At 42.8% G+C, this 22,596-nt stretch overlaps 1 protein-coding gene across 2 annotated transcripts in view; it reads left to right on the top strand.

The window, feature by feature from the left end:
• The window catches only part of aldh8a1 (aldehyde dehydrogenase 8 family, member A1), a 38,013-nt gene extending 16,924 nt beyond the window's left edge, over positions 1-21,089 (top strand). The window contains exons 2-7 of one of the 2 annotated variants that reach the window (XM_048531822.2): positions 3,795-3,942; positions 7,967-8,122; positions 12,711-12,860; positions 13,332-13,588; positions 16,909-17,070; positions 20,124-21,089. In XM_048531822.2, coding sequence (XP_048387779.1) covers positions 3,795-3,942; positions 7,967-8,122; positions 12,711-12,860; positions 13,332-13,588; positions 16,909-17,070; positions 20,124-20,576 — 1,326 coding nt within the window. In that variant the 3' untranslated portion in view covers positions 20,577-21,089. The remainder of the gene's footprint in view (positions 1-3,794; positions 3,943-7,966; positions 8,123-12,710; positions 12,861-13,331; positions 13,589-16,908; positions 17,071-20,123) is intronic. The other variant, XM_048531823.2, reaches the window with a different exon arrangement.
• Positions 21,090-22,596: the final 1,507 nt, after the last annotated feature.

Here is a 22,596-nt window from a genome sequence, read left to right as displayed (position 1 = left end):
GCTACCCCAACTTTGGCACTAGCCCCCAGATATTAGTAAGGAGGTCTTTGCAGGATTCATGGGGCTGTTTTTGCTGTTGTTATTTCTGGTCGATGCCAAGTGGTCCATCCAATTTCATTCCTTGTTTGAGACTTTTAAGCGGTTGGTACAAGTGAGTGTCATGCCAGACCATTTCAGAGGGCAATTCAAGGGTCAACCATGTTGCTGCAAACTAGACCAGGTAATATTTTTTAAGGTCCTAATGTCCACTGAAGATCATCATTGAACGAGATGGGTTTTTCCTGACACTCGACAATTGTTTCATGGTCACCATTAGGGTTTTAATTCTAGATTTTCTTCACAATTGAATTCAAGTTCCACCATCTGCCATAGCGGGATTCAAACACAGATCCCCAGAACGCAGGAGACAACAAGGTGTAGAGCTGGATAAACACAGCAGGCCAAGCAGCATCAGAGGAGCAGGAAGGCTGATATTTCAGGCCGAGACCCTTCTTCAGAAATGGGGGAGGGGAAGGGGGTTCTGAAATAAATAGGGAGAGGCAGATGGAAGATGGATAGAAGAGAAGATAGGTGAAGAGGAGACAGACAGGTCAAAGAGGCAGGGATGGAGCCAGTAAAGGTGAGTGTAGGTGGGGTGTTAGGGAGGGGATAGGTCAGTCCAGGGAGGATGGACAGGTCAAGCAGGCGAGATGAGGCTCGTAGGTAGGAGATGAGGGTGGGGCTTGAAGTGCGAGGAGGGGATAGGTAGGGGGAAGGACCGGTTAGTGAGGCAGGGACAAGCTGGGTACGTGGAGCTCAGGATTTCTAGACCGGCCATCACTTCCCCCTTTTGGTTAATTTGGGGGTAAGAGTCGGATGGTGGGAGGTGTGTGCTGGGAGATACAAGAGCAGGAGGCAATTGTAATGAGAGCTGACATCCTCCTGGCTCATATATAAGTGACTAGTCAAGACAGTGTCAGAGAAAGCAGATCAGGCAAGTAATTAGGGTGTGGAGCTGGAGTTTGAAGGAGGCAGAGAGAATGGAATGGTGATTGGTTGGGGTTGTGAGGTGGCGGGGTCTGGTAGGCTGCCCAAAACCAGGGAGCTGATGGGGGCTGGAGATTGTGGAGGATTCAAAGGTCAAGCGAGTGCTGGAGATTGAATGGGTAGAGATTGTGTTTGAGATTTTTAACACCGTGCCCATCCTTCTTTATACTTTGGATCTGTTTTGGGCTGTCAGTTAAATTAGCTTTTGCTTTGTGTCTCAGATAAGGGTTCCACTTTCCCAGAAATCTGGGTAAATATTATTGCCTGTATGAAGCTTTCATGCAATTCCTCGATTCCAGAAGGTGGCAGAGTGACTCTACAATTGACTGTGATTTCAGCTACAAATGCCAAAACAGTAAAGGATGAATGAATGACAGTAACACAATAGATTTTGGCGTTGTTAATAATCTCTTATATTTTTAATCAAGTAAGTAGGAATTAACAGTCATGTCTACTGTTGACCATGATATATTCCTACACGTCAGCTTCTTTACTTGCTATCCCGGAAATATGAAGCCACTCCAAAGAATTCAATAAATCTGATCAGTTTGCATCAGCCAGAATAAGAAATGCTTTCCAAAGACATTTAACCTAGATCAAAGAAAGGACCTAAAAGTCAACTACAGCTGAAAATCTAAACATAACCAGAAAACATTGGCAACACTCAGGTAACATCTGTTGACCTTTTATTTATACAGAGTTCAAGCATATCATTCATTAAAGGTCTGTTGAGTTTAAAATGAGCTTTCAATCAAATATAGCCATGAACAAATCCGATTTTTGTGTTTGAGTTGAATTCATTGCTCTTCTTTGACCCGTAAGCTGCGAAAACTTAATTCAACAGCTGTGTAGTAAAATAGATTAGGGCATGTTTAGTTCTGAATTGTCGCCTTTTGAGCTCTTGAGTATTGATGGATAATAGTGCCATACTGTGGAGCCTTACATACTTAGGGAAGATTGTCATTTTGTAAATCGTGTAACTTTTCTTTATTCCTTCATGGCATTTGAGCAGTGCTGGAAAGGTTGACAGCAATCGCCCATCCCTAATTTCCTTTGAGTACACATCTACTTGGGCTACAATTGGTATTCAGCGTGGAAACAAACAAACTAGATGACTTGAGCAAACAATGCAATCGTGACACGCATCCCACATCCGCATGTATATTTCACTTACACCTGCACCTTGAAATAATTCTAACACACAAAGCCAAATACAACTGTGACATTTAATATTGCTAGATATGCCTTGTTTGTATGTGAAGCTGGCTCGAGGTCTGTTTACATTAGTGTAACATTTTCCCAATCTCAATATTTCTGTTTTTCAAATATGTGGGTGTCTGCCTGGAAATTGCTGGCTGGGTACAGCATGCTTGCGAGACATATTCTCTTCTTCAATAAATTTCTTCAGCACTGCATAAACTACCAACAGACCTAGATAATGAGTAAAGCTTAAATTTGGAAAGATATGAGAAAGGCTTACAGCGGAATGTCTTATTTTCTTCAGGAGTAGAAAAAAGGCTGCACCACATGAAGTGCCCTAGAGTTCAGTGTCTGGAGGAAAGTTTATATTTTTAGTATGAAAAGCAGCAATGATCCGATAGTCTGGTTTCAGAAACAAAGGAAACACTAAATCAGCAGGTCATGTGAAAAACTGTACCAATAATGTAAAATAAGATAACAAGGTATGGAGCTGGATGAACAGACCAGACCGAGCAGCATCTTAGCAGGAAAGCTGATGTTTTGGGCCTAGCCCCTTCAACAGATGAAGGGTCCAGGCCTGAATTGTCAGCTTTCCTGTTCCTAAGATGCTGCTTGGCCTGCTGTGTTCATCCAGCTCCACACCTTGTTATCTCGGATTCTCCAGATCTGCAGTTCCTATTATCACCAATAATGTAATAGTGGCATTTACTAATGTACGGTTAGTTTCACTATAATCCATGTTTGTTAACATTAATTGGCTGGAACGCGATTGATGAATAGTGGACGCTGTTTCGATAATGCAAACTTTCTGCTGTATAGGTACAGCAATTTTATTTTTAATGTGTAGTGGTATCCCTATAACGTGCCTTTCTACGGCGATTTTCTATTGCGTGAGGTGACACAAGAATGCAACTGTCGCGTTATAGAAAATCTACTTATATATCAATCTACACAGGGATGAAGACTTTTGGAGTCAGCAAATGTTCAGTTCGAGCCAAATGTGGCAGAGAGCCTGACTCCAAATTCCCTTTGGCTCTAGAAGTTAACTTTTCAGACATTTAATCTCTCCTGTCTTCCAACCTGTCACGTAATTTCTTTTTTTCCTTGTCCCACTTATCCCTCGCTCAAACCCCATTATATTCTCTAACTTCTCCCAGCTCTAATGAAAGACCTTTGACTTGAATGATAATCTGTGTATCTCACGTCATATATGCTCCCTGACCTGCTGTGTATTTCCTGCATTTTCTGTGTTTCTTTCAGATTTCCAGCACATTACCGTGTTTAAATTGCGTTTGCCTGATTCACAAGTAAATGTAGTGCAATTTGTCATCGACACATCTCAGTGAAATGGGCACACTGAGTTTTCAAGTGTCAAAAGAATGTGCTTTTCATTAACCAGTTGATCGTGCACACACATTGTTCAGAAAAGCAGGATTGCATTGATCCAGCTGCAATCAAACAGAATAAAACCACTGACTAATTGAAGATTGTGGAATAAGTCTGTGGAAGAAATGGAAAACATTTGCAATATTGTGATCTTGTTGGTTTTAAACTTTCTTTTTCTGAAGGTGGATGCTGCTGTAAATGCTGCCAAAGATGCCTACCCTACATGGTCAGCGAAAAGTCCTTTGCAACGTTCCCAAGTACTTCATAAACTGGCAGATCTGATAGAGGCCCACCTGGAGGAATTTGCTCAAGCAGAATCGAAGGATCAGGGTAATCAAAGTAGCTGATTGTTCTTGTGAGCATGTTGAAAGTGTTGGAGATGTGGCTGGGACCTATCCCATAGCATCTGTACAATCACAGGTGAACTGATGGGATACTCTGATCAAGAAATCACTTGATGGCACAGTGTACTTGTCTCTTAAATTGGAATGTTGTTGTAAAAACACTCCTATTTGCCTTGCACCCTTCAACTTGTATGCAACCCTGAGCACTTGTTTGATTCTGTGAATTCTTTGAAGCCAAGAACATATGAAACTTGAACGAGACCACAGTGATTTAAATTGTGCACTGACACTGCTGGGGTGGACGGCAATTCCTGGCCTCATATTCTTCCACCATGTTCTCTGTCTCTCTCACTCACTCGCGCGCGCGCGCACACACACATGCACACTCTCACAGATACACACACACACACACACACACACACACACACACACACACACACACACACACACACACACACACACACACACACACACACACTCTCTCACAGACATGCACAGATCTGGGGTACTTTGGATTTTGGGATTCGGTCCTTATTGCGAGACAGATTGCACTGTGGTGAGGGACTGCAGAGGTGCTGCTACAAGTTACTGATATCAGAGTGGATCGTAGGTCTGCTATCCAACTATCAGAATCATATGAATAGGACCTTCAGACCCTCAAACCTATTATCTGCATTCAGTTAGATCACCCTGATCTGTGTCATAATTCCAACATTGGCCACCCTTAGTTTCAAAACATTTAATATCTATAGCTGTGCATTACCAAATTGCTATTAATCTGCCGAAGGGCCTGTACTGCGCTGTAATGTTCCATGTTCTATGTTCTATGAGTTTTAAAATATTCTGCTGACTTTGGCCCCCATTCCTTTTACCGGGACAGATTTGCAGATTTCCATAACTCTTCTGTGTCAAGAAGTAACTGCTGACATTGCTGCTTATTGGCCTAGTTGTATGTATAAATATCTCTGATGAAGGGTCTAGGCCCGAAACGTCAGCTTTTGTGCTCCTGAGATGCTGCTTGGCCTGCTGTGTTCATCCAGCCTCACATTTTATTATCTTGTATAAATAATGTGCCCTTTTTCTGAAATGTCCAATGTGGGGAATAGTTTCTCTCAGTTTACCCTATTGATTCCTTTCATCATCTTAAACACCTTAATTGAATTACACGCGAACATTGTAACATCAATGGAGTGCAGCATGAATGTATTCAGCAGATCGTAAAAACTTAGAGGTTGTTTGTCATTATTGAGGAATCTAGAACTTCGTGTACAACCTCAGAATTATGGATCGTTAATTTAGGAGTGAGATGAGAAATTTCTTCACTCAGAATGTTGAGAGTCTTTAGAAGGCTCCATCCTCCAGGTTTGTGAGTTCTCCAGTGTTGAATGTATTTGAGATAGAAAGATTTTTGATCTCCAAGAATAAAGGGATATAGAAAGTGGGCAGTAAAGTGGAGTAGGATCTGCAGCACAGAAAGAAGCCCTTCAGCCCATCATGTCTGCGCTGGGCAAAATCAACCACCTAACTATTCTAATCCCATTTTCCAGCACCTGGCTCATAGCCTTATTAGCTTTGGCGTTGCAAGTGCACATCTAAATAATAATTAAATATTGTGAGCGTTCCTGCCAATAACACCTCTACAAGCAGTGAGTCCCTTAATGGGTGCAGATACCTGCCACTGCTCCCTGGGGGTACTGACGGCAAGAGAGGCTGCCACCTTTTACTTGGTCAGCACCTCTGAACATTTATGAACTACCTTCGCTGGGATCCTGAAGACCCAATGGTGGCCTGAAGGCCCCTGCCAATTCTCTGGCTGCTTGGCAAGGTCCCCATCAAGCTGATTAAATCCAGCCCTTGGATCAGGAAGGCTGGATCATGGCTTGAAATCAGGACCACTGAGGTGGGGGAAAGGGAGTGACAAGGAGACAGATGAGAAATGGGTACAGGGTAGAGCAGGAGACTTGGAGGAGTGGTTGGCTGATCAAAACTGAGAAATTGAGGGTCAAGTAACCCAGTTGGGAAGGAGTGATAATGGGAACTGCAGATGCTGGAGAATCCAAGATAACAAAGTGTGGAGCTGGATGAACACAGCAGGCCAAGCAGCATCTCAGGAGATGCTGCTTGGCCTACAGTTGGGAAGGAGATCAGACTTGTGGCTCTGGGCCTGGGTGGCAGAGTTGGGGTCGAGGAGCAACAGTGATAATGATAAATGTTTGACTGTTTGATTTACACAATGGTTAGAGTTGGCAGCTCTGTCCAGGCAAATGTGGAGTAGAGGCATGAACAGGCTTTAGGTACCATGTTTGCAGATGCCGGTAGTACAAAACCCACTTTAAAGATGTCTTCCAGTTTCACGTAGACACGAGAGTCTTGTGCTGATTTGCCTCCGAAGCCTAAAACCAGCTAAACACCTAAAAGCCAAATGTTAACGAGCTCGATTTGAAAACTTGGTTATTTCAATTCATTTGTTTATGGTTTTGGGAAAATTTTTAAAAACATTTCCTGAGATGATGAGACAGATCGGTTAAGATCCATAACAAATTGAAGACTGATTTTGAGCAAGGAGGCTTTGCTTAATCTGTTTCTGACAAGCAGCTGATGTGAAAGTGGGAATACAGTCAGGAAAGAATAGTCACAACAGTTGTAGGTTCAACTTAAGTTTACCATAATGGATGGCTAAAGATAAAAGTGTTCAACTAAAAAAAGTTGAAGAAAATTCATTGAGATAAAAAGATCTGGATCAATGAGGTAGAAAAGTTAACAAATAAGATGATAGTTCAGAGAGGACTTTTCAAATATGAAATCGACAGAAGAGGAAAGCCAAATGTGGAGAGAAATGGTAAAATTATACAAAAAACTAGGATTGCTAGACAGGAAGAACTTTACTCCTGTTGTGTTTTTATTTTTATTACCTTCTTTTTGCCTTAGTACTGTTTTCTAGCAGAACTGACCACTAAGCGTAGGTGTTAGGTCATGCCAAAACATTGGCTTAGCCTATTATTGCCATCATACTACATTCTCAAATATTTTTGCATTTACAACATTGTCAGTGTTTGATCAGAGTTCACTATTTATCTGCAGACAAGCCTCCATCTGCACCCTACTATGCAAATATATGCATGCAGCAGTGAAAATTGAAAAAAGTCTTGCACTTGCATCCAATTTTCCTTTCAATAGAGGAAATCAGAGAATCACAGAATGGCTGCAGCATAACAGAAGGCCAGTTAGCCCATTGTCCCTGGACTAAATCTCTATGGACTTAACATCCTTGTTCCCTTGGGGGTTGACCTGAAGGAATTTCAGAGATTGAAGCCAAGGATCAGCAGACTAACAGGTTATGTCTCTCAGTGATATTCCCAGATTCCAGACCAGACATATAAAGCACATTTCGGATAGTTTAATAGCATTACAGATATGACATCTCATATAAAAGGTTCCTTTCAGTCACTGTTTCCATATAATGGAGTCAGTGTAGTGCATTCAGTCAGGTATATAATGCTCAGTATCATCAGTAACCACAGAACCTAGACAACTTACAAGATTATGACATTATAGCAATGTAAATAGTTTGTATTGTAAATGTATTTCAAGACATGTGCCTCAAAAAAGACCAAGTATTTGTGGTGTATTTTAGAAATATTAGAGGATTGTATTCTTCTCTATCCCTCATTTCCCAATCAATAGGATTTGGCTGGACATCTTTCTTTATCAGATATTTGTTGATTAGAAAGTAAACAGTGATTTTTTTTTAAATAATGGATGTTCTGACAGCCCATCAGTAGAGTGCCTAGCATGCTCACATGCTGGTTTTCAGTACACAGTTAGCATATTTTCATCAATGAAACAAATTGTGTATGAATAGAATAGTGAAGTTTTGGACATTTTCAATGTGTCATGCTAACCAATTTAGGGACAGATGTAGACAGATTTCTAAGCTGTGAATATAGTTTCACAAACAGGCCCAATTAAATAATTTCTCAGGTTCTACCTTTTACGTTTTCAAATTTCAGGTAAAACAATAACTGCGGCCCGAAGCATGGAAATACCTCGAGCGGTTTATAACTTCCGTTTCTTTGCCTCAATTATCCTCCATTACACAACACAATGTGCAGAGATGGACCATATGGGATGCACAAACTTCACCACGAGGACTCCAGTGGGAGTAGGTGAGGCAACAGATGTCAGTATTGAAGGTTTATAACGGGGTTGTCAAACCTTTTCAAATTGAGGGGGGGCTGCACTTCAACTTTTCTTTCAGTCAAGGGGCTAGTGAGCAAATTTCAGAAGGTAACTTTTGGCACAACAATAAACATAAGTTTTAGGAAAAGTAATCATAAAGAAATAACTTGCTAATTTAAATAAATGAATAATTAATAAACATAGCCATTAAAAGTGCAAAGCAATAGGCTAACTAATCAAATCTTTAAGACAGACTGTGCCCCAGGTCCTGGTCACCAGGCAAGACTGAGGCTGATCTAAGGAGTTGGGGTTAACTAACATTGTGCTTAGTTCACCTCTGGTGATGCGCACTGTTTGCTGGCCTCAGAATTCACATGGAAGTGGGAGTTGGAATTTGGTTACTTGTCAGCCTTGGCTTTCCTCTTCTTCCGACCTGCTTTGTGGTTACGTTTTTGTGGATGATGAAGAGGTGGATGTGTGATGGACAGACACTCAATCTCCGAGTTCATGGAAGTTTTGGAAAGGCAAATCAGGGCAGGACTTATATACTTAATGGTAAGGTTATTGGATGTCTTGCTGAACAAAGAGATCTTGGAGTGCAGGTGCGTAGTTCCCTGAAAGTGGAGTTGCAGGTAGATAGGATGGTGATGAAGGTGTTTGGTAAGCTTGCCTTTATTGGTTAGTGCATCGAGTCTAGTAGTTGGGAGGTCATGTTACGGCTGTACAGGACAGCGGTTGAGCCACTATTGGAAATACTGCAGTGCATTTCTGGCCTCCCTGCTAGAGAGAGGATGTGAAACTTGAAAGGGTTCGGAAAAGATTTACAAGGATGTTGCCATGGTTGGAAAGTTTGAGCTATTGGAAGAGGCTGAATAGGCTGGGGCTATTTTCCCTGGAGTATCGGAGGTTGAGGGCTGACCTTAGAGGTTTATAAGATCATGAGGAGTGTGGATACAGTAAATGTGGTTGAGGAGGACTAAAACTAGAGGGCATAGGGTTAAGGTGAGAGGGGAAAGCTATAAAAGGAACCTAAAGAGCAACATTTTCATGCAGAGGGTGGTGTGTGTATGGAACAAGCTGCCAGAGGAAGTGGTGGAGGCTGGTGAAGAGCATCAAATTCCTCGGAGTGATGATACCTGATGACCTGTCCCAGAAGAAGGCACAGCAATGCCTGTTCTTGTTCAGACAGCTCAGGAAATTTGGCATGTCCATAAAGTAATCACCAACTTCTACAGATGCACCATTGAAAGCATTCTGTCCAGGTAGGTATGGGCCTGGTATGGCAACTGCTCTGCCCAGGACTGTTAAGAAATTACAGAAGGTGGTGTGCATGGCCCACACCATCAGCGAAGCCAACCTTCCATCCATGGACTACATTTACATGGCTCACTGCTACAGAAAGGTGGCCAACATCATCAAAGACCCACCGCACCCTGGTAATGACCTCCTATAACCTCTTCTGTCAGGCAGAAGATACAGAAGCCTGAACACACACACACATACAGGTTCAGGAACAGCTTCTTTCCGGCTGTTATCACACTGTTGAATGGACTCTAACCTAGTGATGGGAACATGGCCCTAGTCGTGGGAACATGTAAATGCAGGTCTCTCTGCTACTTTCATTTTGACAGGTCCTTTGACAAATTAGATCCTTATCTTACGCTGGTGCTGACTAAAGATAAAGCAAGTGGTAATTTTCAGGGGTTATGAAAAAATAGCTGCTTGCTGAAATAGCTCCACACAGGCCAGTGTCCCATCATCAAGTCAGCTTTTATTTGAGTCCTTGCCACTGATCCAGCTCTCTCAGAGCAGGCTCTCAGAGTGAACAGGATGTCAGACACTCCCTGTGAGGCACTGAGGGATGGTTTCTTCATGTTGCACAGAACAAGCGTAATTTCAGGGAACCAGTATAAATTTAGCTACAAAACAAAGATCAAAAGCTCATCTGTTGGCACACCAGAGTGTGGTACTGTGGTACTGTTTGGTGGCAATTAATACATATGTGGTCACCGTTCTCACCGTGCTGTCTAGTGCAGTATGTAGTGTTAGACAGTCATTCAGAGAGATTTAGAATTGGGGTACGTTCCTACCTTTATCCTTGAACAAGAATGAGGTGTAGCACAAAACAAATGCACACAAACGTTTGGAATTTTGTGAGACACAATTGCTTCATGCAGTTTTACAAAATCCCTTTAACTGTTATTTCACTCCAAGAATTGAGTATTGAATGCTGAGATTTTATGTCAAGATATTTGGAGTGGACAATGACAAGCCAATCATATAGCCTTTCCTACAACCCAAAACACAGCTCTGCACACAGTTCAACGCACAGCCTATTACACCTTCCAATTACGCGATCCATCACGCAGACTAATACACAACCCATTTTAGAGTCTGCTATACAATCCATGACATAGCTCATCGCACAACGTAATGGACTGCTATTTACACAGAAACCATTACATATCCTATTGCATAGTTCATTACACAACCCACCACATAGCCTTTTATGCACAGCAATTAAACAGTACATCACATAGTCCATTATGAGCATGGCCCATTTTCTGATGAAGGGTCCCGGCCCGAAATGTCAGCTTTTGTGCTCCTAAGATGTTGCTTGGCCTGCTGTGTTCATCCAGCTCCACACTTTGTTATCTTGGATTCTCCAGCATCTGCTGTTCCCATTATCTCAGACCCTTCTGAACATTGGTTTTCACTAGTGGCTCATCACACCCTTTGCAAGATGTCCTGCCATCTCACTTTATCTGCCTTTGTTATGTATTGACAAAGGCTTGGAGAAAAATCAGATGCAAAGGAGTAAGAGTTCAGGAAGAAAACCTATCATCAGCTCTCAACACTGATGACTAAAACAGCAGAGAGAACCAGTCACCAGATTTTGAAGACGGTATGGATTAATAGGAATATGTCAACACTGCTTATTTTTCCTTTTCACACAGTCTTTCCCAGATGAATTTTAAAAATCACATGTCTGTCCAAGCTTACAATTAAATATAACAAAGTGTGGAGCTGGATGAAACTAGCAGGCCAAGCACGCATCTTAGGAACACAAAAGCTGACGTTTCGGTCCTAGACCCTTCCAAAGAGCGTGCTCATCTTGGATCTAAGTGAAAGTGTGATATCAATGTTGTTCATTGGCAATTTTGTTATTTAGGTAGAAGGCTATAACTGAGGTTCAGGAGGCATGGGGAAGAGCTGTTGGAACTGAATGTATTTGGACAATAACTTCAGCTGTGTGAAGATAGTAGTTTTTTACTTTGTATTGGGATGTTGGCCAGCATGCCATCACTGTAAATGAATTGTGAAACTGTTTCAGGTAACTCACTTCAGGTAAACATCGATGTTGAATAGTGAGGGAGTGGACGCAAGTCCTTCAGGAAATCCAGCAAAAAGGAGTGAGGTGACAATTTTTGCATGGTTCCCATATTAGTACTTTATTGATTAATATAATCATCTAGTTTGTGTATATCATTATTGATTTCATTGATATCATTATATCAAGTTATTGATTTCCTGATATGTTTAATGGTGACTCAGTAGTTAGCACTGCTGCCTCACAGCTCCAGAGACGCAGGTTCGATTCCAGCCTTAGGCATCTGTCTGTGTGGAGTTTGCACATTCTCCCTGTGTCTGCATGGGTTTCCACCCACAGTCCACAGATATATAGTTTAGGTGAATTGGCCATGCTAAGTTGCTAATCATGTCCGTGAATGTGCAGGCTGGGTGGATTAGCCGTGGGAAGTGCAGAGTAACAGGGATAGGGTAGGGAGATGGGTCTGGGTGGGCTGCTGTTTGGAGGGTCACTATTGACTGGATGGGCTGAATGGCCTGCTTCAAAACTTTAAGGAGTATATTCTATTCTCTGATGGTTAACAATGTCAAAATAGCCTAAGAATTAGGGCCAGACTGTGCAAAAATGGCAGTGGATGCTGTTTCAATCGTTAGTTTTAAATCTGAGATGCATGAATTTTTGTTAAGTAAATATGTTAAAGGATATGGGCTGAAAGCAGGCATTCAGAGTTAGGCCACAGATCAGCCATGATCTCATTGAATGGTGGAAAAGGCTCGATGGGCTGAATAGACTACTTTTATTCTCCTAACTCCTGTCAATAGCACAATTGAAGGAATCATGAACTTACAGTGGTACGGAAAGTCAAGAAATGTAGCAGGTTGGTTCTGTACACTGCTGTGTGAAGCCGTATGCAGCACCTCTTCCCTTTCCAGTCTCCAGAAAGCCATTACAGAAAGTTTGGAATAAAAACAATTCCACCAAACAGGAATGAACATTGCAAGGAAAGTTATTCCAAGCTGTCTCTGTAGCTCCCCTTGTAACTACATAGAAAATAGAAGAAAGCTGAGAGCCAGATTCTGAGTTTGCTCAATGACATGAGTCATGAGTAATGTAGGAAAGGAGAAAAAAAGATTGTATATAAACAATTTTGTGTGTGTTTGAGATCTGTACTGTAGCTATGGGAAGGACTTTTTTTTTCTTTTATCTTGCTATAGTTCCACATAATGTGGAGTGACTAATGCAAATTTCTTACTGTATCTCTTTAGCTGGCCTGATCAGTCCTTGGAATTTACCATTGTATCTATTGACCTGGAAGATAGCTCCAGCCATTGCCACAGGCAACACTGTGGTTGCCAAACCCAGTGAAATGACATCAGTCACTGCCTGGATGATGTGCAAGCTCTTCGATGAAGCAGGTAGAGTGATGCCAACTGATGGATGTAGCACCTATGGAGGGAGAAACAGCTTTAATGTTTCCAGGCCAAAATATGACTTCTTCAAGGTGACAGATGCAGAATGTCTTTGTGAGAACTGTTTTCTCCCAACATTTCTTATGAAGAACAATTTGCTTCGTGCTGATGTTCAAGTGTTTGCCCATTCTTTGCACAAATTACATTTTGCTACGACTGTGGTCAGAATTGCTGACTTTGTCTTTCGTATTTGTCAAAGGCTGATGGATTTCTGGTGAACATGATGACGTTGGGAATTGTTCCTTTTATAAAGTTTATCTTGATATTATTGATTTCATGCAAATGTTGGGCATCATTGTTTGGATGTAATTTCCCTTATACAAATATGAAGCATCATATCTTTGCAATGTTTCAAAGTAAATCATTCTGTTCTATAATTTATTGCTATTTAGAAATCATTTCTCACTGATCTCCTAGGTGTTCCACCTGGAGTTGTGAACATAGTGTTTGGTACTGGCCCAAAGGCTGGGGAGGCAATTGTCTCTCACCCTGATGTGCCGCTAATATCCTTTACTGGGAGCACAGTCACTGCCCAGCACATCCGAGAGAAGAGTGCTCCATTCTGTAAGAAACTCTCTCTGGAGCTTGGAGGGAAAAATCCAGCCATCATCTTTGATGATGCCAACCTTGACGAATGCATTCCCACCACCGTGCGATCCAGCTTTACTAACCAGGTAAGAAATTTATTGGAATTCAGGTACCAATTCATCCTCTACACAACAGCAATGTTTCAAGATTAAACGTTTGTGAAATGCTCTTGTTCTGAATGAGTTCGGACCATTCCCAGATTTTACTCCACAGAGGGAAGTTTAATGCTACTTTTCATTTGTATCTTTATTTTTGCTTGAATTTATTCTGACGATGTAGTCAAGACCATATTTATTGCATATACACACCTTTCTAGTTACCCCAATTCCTGAGTGGCCTGCTAGGCTAATTCGGGGAGCATTAAAATATGAAGTACAGTTTGAAATCTTAATCCTCTTTTTTTCTGCCCAAGTCTCAGTTTTGCTTTTTTGGAGGGATTTTCACCAGATGACCTGGCAAGATCTTTCACTGTATATTACCAAACTCACCTCTTTAGCTACTACCCAGCCCTGTGGTATCCTCTTACCTGGTTCTGTCCACAAGACCATGAGATACAGGAGTGGAACTAGGCCATTTAGCCCAGCGAGTCTGCTCTACTATTTCATCATGACTGATATGTTTCTCAAATCCATTCTCCTGCATTTTTCCCATAACCCTTGTTCCCCTTCTAAACAAGAACTAACTATCTCTCTCTTAATACACACAGTGACTTGGCCTCCATGGCCTTCTCCAGCAATGAGTTTCACAGATTAACCATCTATTGACTGCAATTCCTCATCTCAGTTTTGAAGAGTCATCCCTTCACTCTGAGGTTGTCCCTTTGATCCTAGTCTTTCTTACTGGAATCATCTTCTTGTCTACTCTATCAGGTCTCTCTGTATTCTGTAAGTTTCAATGAGATCTCCCCTTATCTTTCAAAACTCCATTGAGCACCTTGGGTCTGTACTCATTGCTCCTTATATGACAGAACCTTCATTCCCAGGATCATTCTTGTAAACCTTCTCTGGAATTTCTACAAGGCCAGCACATTTTTTGTTAGACAGGGAACCCAATACTGCTCACAATATTCCAAATGTGGTCTGGCTAGAGCCTTATACGATCTCAGCAGTATATCCATCTGTTCCATTCTAGCCATCTTGACATGAATGCCAAAATTGCATTTACCTTCCTTGACCCTGCATGTTAACCTTCAGAGAATCTTGAACTATGATTCCCAAGTGTCTTTGTGCTTTAGACTTCCAAAGCCGTCCCCCATTTAGAAAGTAGTGTGTCTCATTTCTTCCAACCAAATTGCATAACCTCTCACTTTCCCACATAGTAATCCATCTATCTTTTCTTTGCCCTCTGTCCTGAACTGCTCAAGTCCCTAGTTCCTCAATTCTATTTCCCCCGCACCTATCTTTGTGCCATCTGCAAACTTAGCAACAATGCTAATTTCTTTCACCCAGATCATTGATGGTTATTGTGAATAGTTGTGGTCCCAACACTGATCTTTGCTGAACTCCACTAGTCACTGGGTACCGTCCTGAAAAAGACCCCTTTCTCCTCACTCACTGCCTTTTGCCAGTCAGCCAATCCTCTGTCCATGCCAATACTTTGCCCCTAACAGCATGGGCTCTTATCTTCCTGTGCGGCACACTGTCAAAAGATTTCTGGATCTCCTTTGTCTAATAAGTTGGTGATTACCTCCTCAAAAAATTCTAACAGATTTGTCAGGAATGCCCACCCCTTGACAAAGCCGTGCTGGCTCAGCCCTATGTTTATCGTGCTCTCTACATACTCCATAATCTCAAACTTAATAATGAACTCTGAAATCTCAACAATGACCAAGCCAGGCTAGCTGGTCTATAAGGATAGGAAAATTCATATTAATACAGTAGTTAACAAGCACTGATCACTCTTAATAGGCAACTTGCCGCTGTCTAGTGAGAATCTCATCTCAACACCTGAAACATTGTTAAAATATACAGTGAGCTTATTGTATTAAGAAAGGATTTGGTGGACCTGTTGGAATATTTTGCCATGTTTCTCTCCACGGCCCATGTTGCTCAGCTCCCTCCATAATTCCACCAACACATGTGAATTATTCATGTTACTCCTGCAATGCTTAATTGAAAGGAAATCTTGAAAATAACCTAAAATGTCATATTTCCTCACTTTGGATGCCCAACCAGATGTAATATTATTGAGCAGGAAACTTGCCTGGTTTGGATTCACTTCAGTCAGTACAGATTCACGGGGGGTTAGACTTCTGCCCTCTGTTATAATTCTACAACCACCCTAACCCAGTTCCCCGAGTTATTTTCAGTGCATAACAAATTTTCCAGATTCAAAGAATTTTTACAGTGGAGAAAGAGGACGTTTGGCCCAGTGTAACTGTACTAGCCTTCCTGTGAGATTTCCATTATCAAGCAGGCCAGTTACTATCTATATGGGATGGGGTTACACAGGAACTACTACTGCTGCGTGTGAAGAAGAAATCAGGCATTCACAGCTGTTTTTTTTGGACCCCTGGAAATGGCAGAGTGAAATCTGCAGGATTGAAATTGGAGGGAGTCGACATGTGACCCTTGTATGCTTGTATAATGAGGGCAGGCACTACCTCAGGGAAATTTCCATGGTTTTCCAGAGCTTATTGCCATCTTGCTAGCTTTGGGAAGTGGAGTAGACACCGCACCCACGCCCTGTAACCTCCACGTGTCTTTGCACACAGCAGGTAGGGACGAATTGTCACTAATAGTATCAGCGAGCATGGATTATAAAGGCAAACATGAATTGATGAATGCATGCATTCATTTTAAACAGGAACACTGCTTTGCACCAGCTTGATTGGACCAGCCAATTTGTTTCTGCAGTCAGGAGATTCCAGACTGGCTTTCAGTTTTCCCCTGGGAAGATAGTGTCAGCTCCTCTCTCAAAGTGATGCCACCAGAGTGTCACTGGAGATGAGCAAACTCAAATAAGAGGATAAGATACTCAAGACAAGTTTAAACTGGAGACAGATAATTTATGGTCGCATTTTCTCTGCACCTTTAGTTGTGGTGCATTGTGTGCAACATAGTTCCCTATGCACTTCTTCTGTCTTCAGATATTTAAACATTTAAAAGATATTAATTATTCGTAATACCTAGCATTGCCAATGTAAGCAATAAAACTTAATGACTGATTACCTCTGATCATATGGTACCAGTCCACTGTGATTCTGTACCACCACATGAAATGTTTCTGCAGAGACACGATTGTTAGTTTGCACCTGACTTCCTCTCACAATGATCATGGATAAGCCAAGCTGTGCTTAATGCAGTTTTCAGCGGATTAAAATTACTCTGTTTCTTTCTTTTTTACCTCCCACTTTCCCTCCCTGAATTGGGATATAGCTGATTGATTATTTTCTCCTTTTTGACAGGGTGAAGTCTGCCTGTGTACAAGCAGGATTTTTGTACAAAAGGGCATTTACACCGAGTTTTTGGAGAAGTTTGTAGAGAATGCCAGGAAATGGAAGGTTGGCATTCCCTCGGACCCAACTGCCAACATGGGTGCTCTTATTAGTAAAGAACATCTTGAAAAGGTTTGTAAACGTCTTTGTACATTGGGGCTTCCATCAAACAGAAATGTGAATTTAAACAAAAAAAACTTGAAGAAGTTAATTCCTCATGCAGATGGCCTCAAGGTCCTCTGCTTCTTTCTGCCCCACAGGCGTGACCAGTCACCCTCCACCGACACCCTCATTTGCCTAGCCTAACTTGTCCTCACCTTCAACAACTTCTCTTTCGATTCCTCCCACTTCCTACAGACAAAGGGGGTGGCCATGGGTACCCGCATGGGCCCAAGCTATGCCTGCCTCTCTGTAGGTTACGTGGAACAGTCCCTCTTCCGCACCTACACAGGCCCCAAACCCTACCTCTTCCTCCGTTACATTGATGACTGTATCGGCGCCGCCTCGTGCTCCCCAGAGGAGCTCGAACAGTTCATCCACTTCACCAAAACCTTCCACCCCAACCTCAAGTTCACCTGGGCCATCTCCAACACATCCCTCACCTTCCTGGACCTCTCAGTCTCCATCTCAGGTAACCAGCTAGAAACTGATGTCCATTTCAAGCCCACTGACTCCCACAGCTACCTAGAATACACCTCCTCCCACCCACCCTCCTGCAAAAATTCCATCCCCTATTCCCAATTCCTCCGCCTCCGCCACACGTGCTCCCAGGATGAGGCATTCCACTCCCGCACATCCTAGATGTCCAAGTTCTTCAAGGACCACAACTTTCCCCCCCGCAGTGGTCGAGAACGCCCTTGACCGCATTTCCCGCAACACATCCCTCACACCCAGCCCCCGCCACAACCGCCCAAAGAGGATCCCCCTCATTCTCACACACCACCCCACCAACCTCCGGATACAACGCATCACCCTCCGACACTTCTGTCATCTACAATCCGACCCCACCACCCAAGACATTTTTCCATCCCCACCCTTGTCTGCTTTCCGGAGAGACCACTCTCTCCGTGACTCCCTTGTTCGCTCCACACTGTCCTCCAAACCAACCACACCTGGCACCTTCCCCTGCAACCGCAGGAAGTGCTACACTTGCCCCCACACCTCCTCCCTCACCCCTATCCCAGGCCCCAAGATGACTTTCCACATTGGCAGATGTGCAGGTGAACCTCTGCTTAATGTGCTATACTGTATCCATTGTACCCGGTGTGCATCCTCTACACTGGGGAAACCGAGTGGAGGCTTGGGGACCGCTTTGCAGAACACCTCCGCTCGGCCCACAATAAACAACTGCCCTCCCAGCCATGAACCATTTCCACTCCCCCTCCCATTCTTTTAGATGACATGTCCATCATAGGCCTCCTGCAGTGTCACAATGATGCCACCCGAAGGTTGCAGGAACAGCAACTCGTATTCCGCTTGGGAACCCTGCAGCCCAATGGTATCAATGTGGACTTCACCAGCTTCAAAATCTCCCCTTCCCCAACCGCATCCCAAAACCAGCCCAGTTCGTCCCCCTCCCCCCACTGCATCACACAACCAGCCCAGCTCTTCCCCTCCACCCACTGCATCCCAAAACCAGCCCAGTCTGTCTCTGCCTCCCTAACCTGTTCTTCCTCTCTCCCATCCCTTCCTCCTACCCGAAGCCGCACCTCCATTTCCTACCTACTAACCTCATCCCATCTCCTTGACCTGTCTGCCTTCCCTGGACTGACCTATCCCCTCCCTACCTCCCCACCTATACTCTCCTCTCCACCTATCTTCTTTTCTCTCCATCTTCGTTCTGCCTCCCCCTCTCCCTATTTATTCCAGAACCCTCACCCCATCCCCCTCTCTGATAAAGGGTCTAGGCCCGAAACGTCAGCTTTTGTGCTCCTGAGATGCTGCTTGGCCTGCTGTGTTCATCCAGCTACACACTTTATTATCCACACTTTGTTACCTTGGATTCTCCACATCTGCAGTTCCCACTATTTTTGAAGAATTTAATTTCCTACTTTTGATCATTCCTTTGATGTTCAACAACATTTTAAAATGCTTTGGATTCAAGCTGATTTTGTTTGTTAAAAACAAGGACCCTCCCGAATTTCCTGGAACCTTGCAGCTTACTTCCTGTCCAGCTGTTGGACCTGCAGCAGGATCCTTGGAAAAGTCTCTGACCTGGATCCTCCGTTTCTTAGATGATTGCACATTGTTTTTTTTTCCGAGATGGAACCACTCAAACAAGGTTGTTGCATCAGTGGATGAGGGCCTTATGCCTCCGAAACAAGAGCCAATTGGTTCAAAAGTCTAGGAATCAATAGAATTGCTGAGCTGGTTGGCAGGTTGGCAGCTGGGGGTACGGTTAGCTAGATGGCCAGAGGGTGGTTTGCTTCCTGTTACAGCTGAGGTGGATTTAGAGCATTCTTCCTCACCTTACTACCAGTAAAATCATTGCATCAGCCATATTTTGGCATCCCTTTCACAACCAAGCATGTTATCTAGAGAAGAAGTAGAAGGGAAGATAGTTAGCAGTAGAAGGCAAAGAGTAGGGATAATGTACTTGAACTGAAAGGAAGTATTTAATCTTGTCCATAAAAGACCAATGCTTGGGGTTCAGCATTCACTGGGCAGCTTGTAGCTTAGTAGGTGGCATCCTGTCTGAGGCAGTAGCTCTGGCTTCAAGTCTTGCTTTACTCAACCCAGGCTCTATTACTGGTACAAAATCCATAACAATCCTTTTCATAAATGTCTCCCCTCATTTGAACCTGACACCACTGTAACCTTTATTCCAGCTATGCCCTCTTTTGTACTCCTCCCTCCACTCCACTCCACCTTTTGTTGACTAAGCTGTCAGTCATTTCTGTCACATACACTGGACCTCTCCCCCAAACCCTTCTGCTTTGCCATCTCTCCATCCCTCCAGAAGCTTCCCAGAAACGCACTTCTTCGGCCATGTCTTCGGTCCCTTCCACGAAAAGTATAAGTACACAGCAAGCATTCTTGCTCTTGTGAAATACTGGCAGAACATTTTACTGTGGTGAGGGCACTATATACTTGCAAATAAAATGGTAGGCTTCAGTAGATCAATTGTATATCAATAATGAAATGAATCCTTTCGACAATAATAAATCGATTGTTTCTATGAACAGGTAAAGGGCTACATCAACCTAGCCAAGAATGAAGGAGCTAAAATCCTCTGTGGTGAAGGAATTGATTCCCTGGAAATTCCTGATAAAAACAAAATGGGCTATTTTTTATTGCCCACAGTAATCACAGAAGTAAAGGACAGTTCACGCTGTATGCAAGAGGAAATCTTTGGCCCAGTGACCTGTGTAGTTCCCTTTGAAACGGAGGAGGAGGTCATTCAACGAGCAAATAATGTGAAGTATGGTTTGGCCTCTACTGTGTGGTCACGTGATGTGGGCCGGATACACCGGGTTGCCAAGAAACTTCATACCGGAATGGTATGGACCAATTGCTGGCTTATTCGTGACCTGAATTTGCCATTTGGTGGCATGAAAGCCTCTGGAGTTGGCAGGGAAGGTGGTAAAGATTCATTTGAGTTTTTCACAGAGGTCAAAACTATTACAATAAAACACTGACTCTTCACTACACACGGAGTAGTACATTAAAAAACACAAACTTATTGTTTTGGTTGACAAAACATTGGGAAATGTTCTTTGAATTCTGTTCATCAATTATAATTATATAGAATGAAGTGCTACCCAGTGTGTTTGATGATGGTAACATGCTTCACACCAGGCGACGGGCACAGAAATGCCACTGCTTCAGTGCGTGGAACTCAGATATGTTTACTTATATCAAAATTTTGAGAGGTATAAGCCATCAAGAAAATAAGCTGACATCTTGCCCTCTGAGCCACCTGAAGGAGACAGAAAGGTAGTCAAAGGTTAGGGATTCAAATTCCTTGAAACAAAAGTTCCTAACTAGTAGTAGTAGTAGTTTATCAGCATGATGTTATGTGATTGTTCAGGAACAAATCGAGCCTTCTGATCATGTGGTACTTTATCTGCAGTATCGTCCGTACATTGTAACAGAGGCAAAGCCTTAAGTGTATATTAAATTGTGTATCAGCTGAACACCTAAGTAATCTGAATATGTTAATATATAAAATGTAAATTTGAAAAATAAAATAAATTATGAATTAAAGTCTCCTGGCTTTTTTTTTAATTTGAGGGTCCAGTCAGTTATCTAAAAAGAAGTGACATACAGCATTTCTCTTCTTTGCTGTTATGATAGATAACTTGATGAAACTTATCTCTTTGCTGGCAATGAAATCATATATGATTCTGTACACTGGTTTTCCATATGCCTTGCTATCAGAAATTAATCTATTCCTGCGGGGATCTTATACCATTCATTTACATTAGTAATTGGCATCTACAAGCTTCGTTGGAATGACACACCAACGTTCCTTTGACTGCACCTACCAAGCCTATGACGTCTCCCACCCAAAAATAACAAGAGCAATAGAAATACCACCAACTGCAACATTCCTTCCAAACCATGCACTTTTCTGACTTGGAACTATATCACCGTTCGTTCACTGTCACTGGGTGAAAATCCTGGAACTCCCTCCCTAAAAGCACCCTAACAGTTCAAGAAGGCAGCTCACCACCACCTTGTCAAGGGCAACTAGGGATGGGCAATAAATGCTGACCCAGCCAGCGATGCCCATATCCCTCAAATGAATAGAAAAAAGATTGTCAGTGAACTGTAGAATATAGAACAGTACAGCACAGTACAGGATCTTCGGCCCACGATGTTATGCTAATCTAGTATCCTACTCTAAGATCAAATTACCCTGCATACCCTACATTTTACAATCATCCATGTACCTATCCAAGAGTCGCTTAAATATCCCTAATGTATTTGACTCCACTACCACCGCCAGCAGCGCATTCCACGCACCCACCACTCTGTATAAAGAACCTACATCTGACATCTCCCCTATACCTTCCACCAATCACCTTAAAGTTATGCTCCCATGTAATAGTCATTTCTGCCCTGGGAAAATCTCTCTGGCTGTCCACTCTCTGTCTGGTCTCTGCTTCTCATCTCGTACCTCAATCAAGTCACCTCTCATCCATCTTTGCTCCAATGAGTAAAGCCCCAGCTCCCTCAACCTTTCCTCATAAGACCCGCCCTCCAGCTCAGGCAGCATCCTGGTGAATCTCCTCTGCACCCTCCCTAAATCTTCCACACCGTTCCTATAATGAAGCGATCAGAACTGAACACAATATTCCAAGTGTGGCCAAACCAGGGTAGGATTACAGCAGTTCAAGATGACAACTCACCTTCATCTTCTCGAGCAATTGGAGATTAGCATTCAATGTTCACTCAGTTGGCAATGCCTTCAACTAGTGAACAAGTGAAAGAAATGTGTTATGAAGAATCACCACACTGGACTGGAAATGTTAGCTTTCTTCCCCTCTCCACAGAAGCTGCCACATCTGCTGAGCTTTCCCAGCATTTTCTGTTTTCATTTCAGATTTCCAGCATTCTGTTATTTGATTTTAGAAGAAATTCTAGCTTGAAGTAGGAGCTTCCTCCAACTGATGAAAGAGTGTCCAGACTAAAGGCCAAATGATAACCTGTTTA

Source organism: Stegostoma tigrinum, chromosome 4 (genome assembly GCF_030684315.1).
Source record: "Stegostoma tigrinum isolate sSteTig4 chromosome 4, sSteTig4.hap1, whole genome shotgun sequence".
Lineage (NCBI taxonomy): Eukaryota > Metazoa > Chordata > Chondrichthyes > Orectolobiformes > Stegostomatidae > Stegostoma > Stegostoma tigrinum.
Note: the sequence above shows the minus strand (reverse complement) of the source record. Positions and strands in the feature narration are given on the sequence as shown.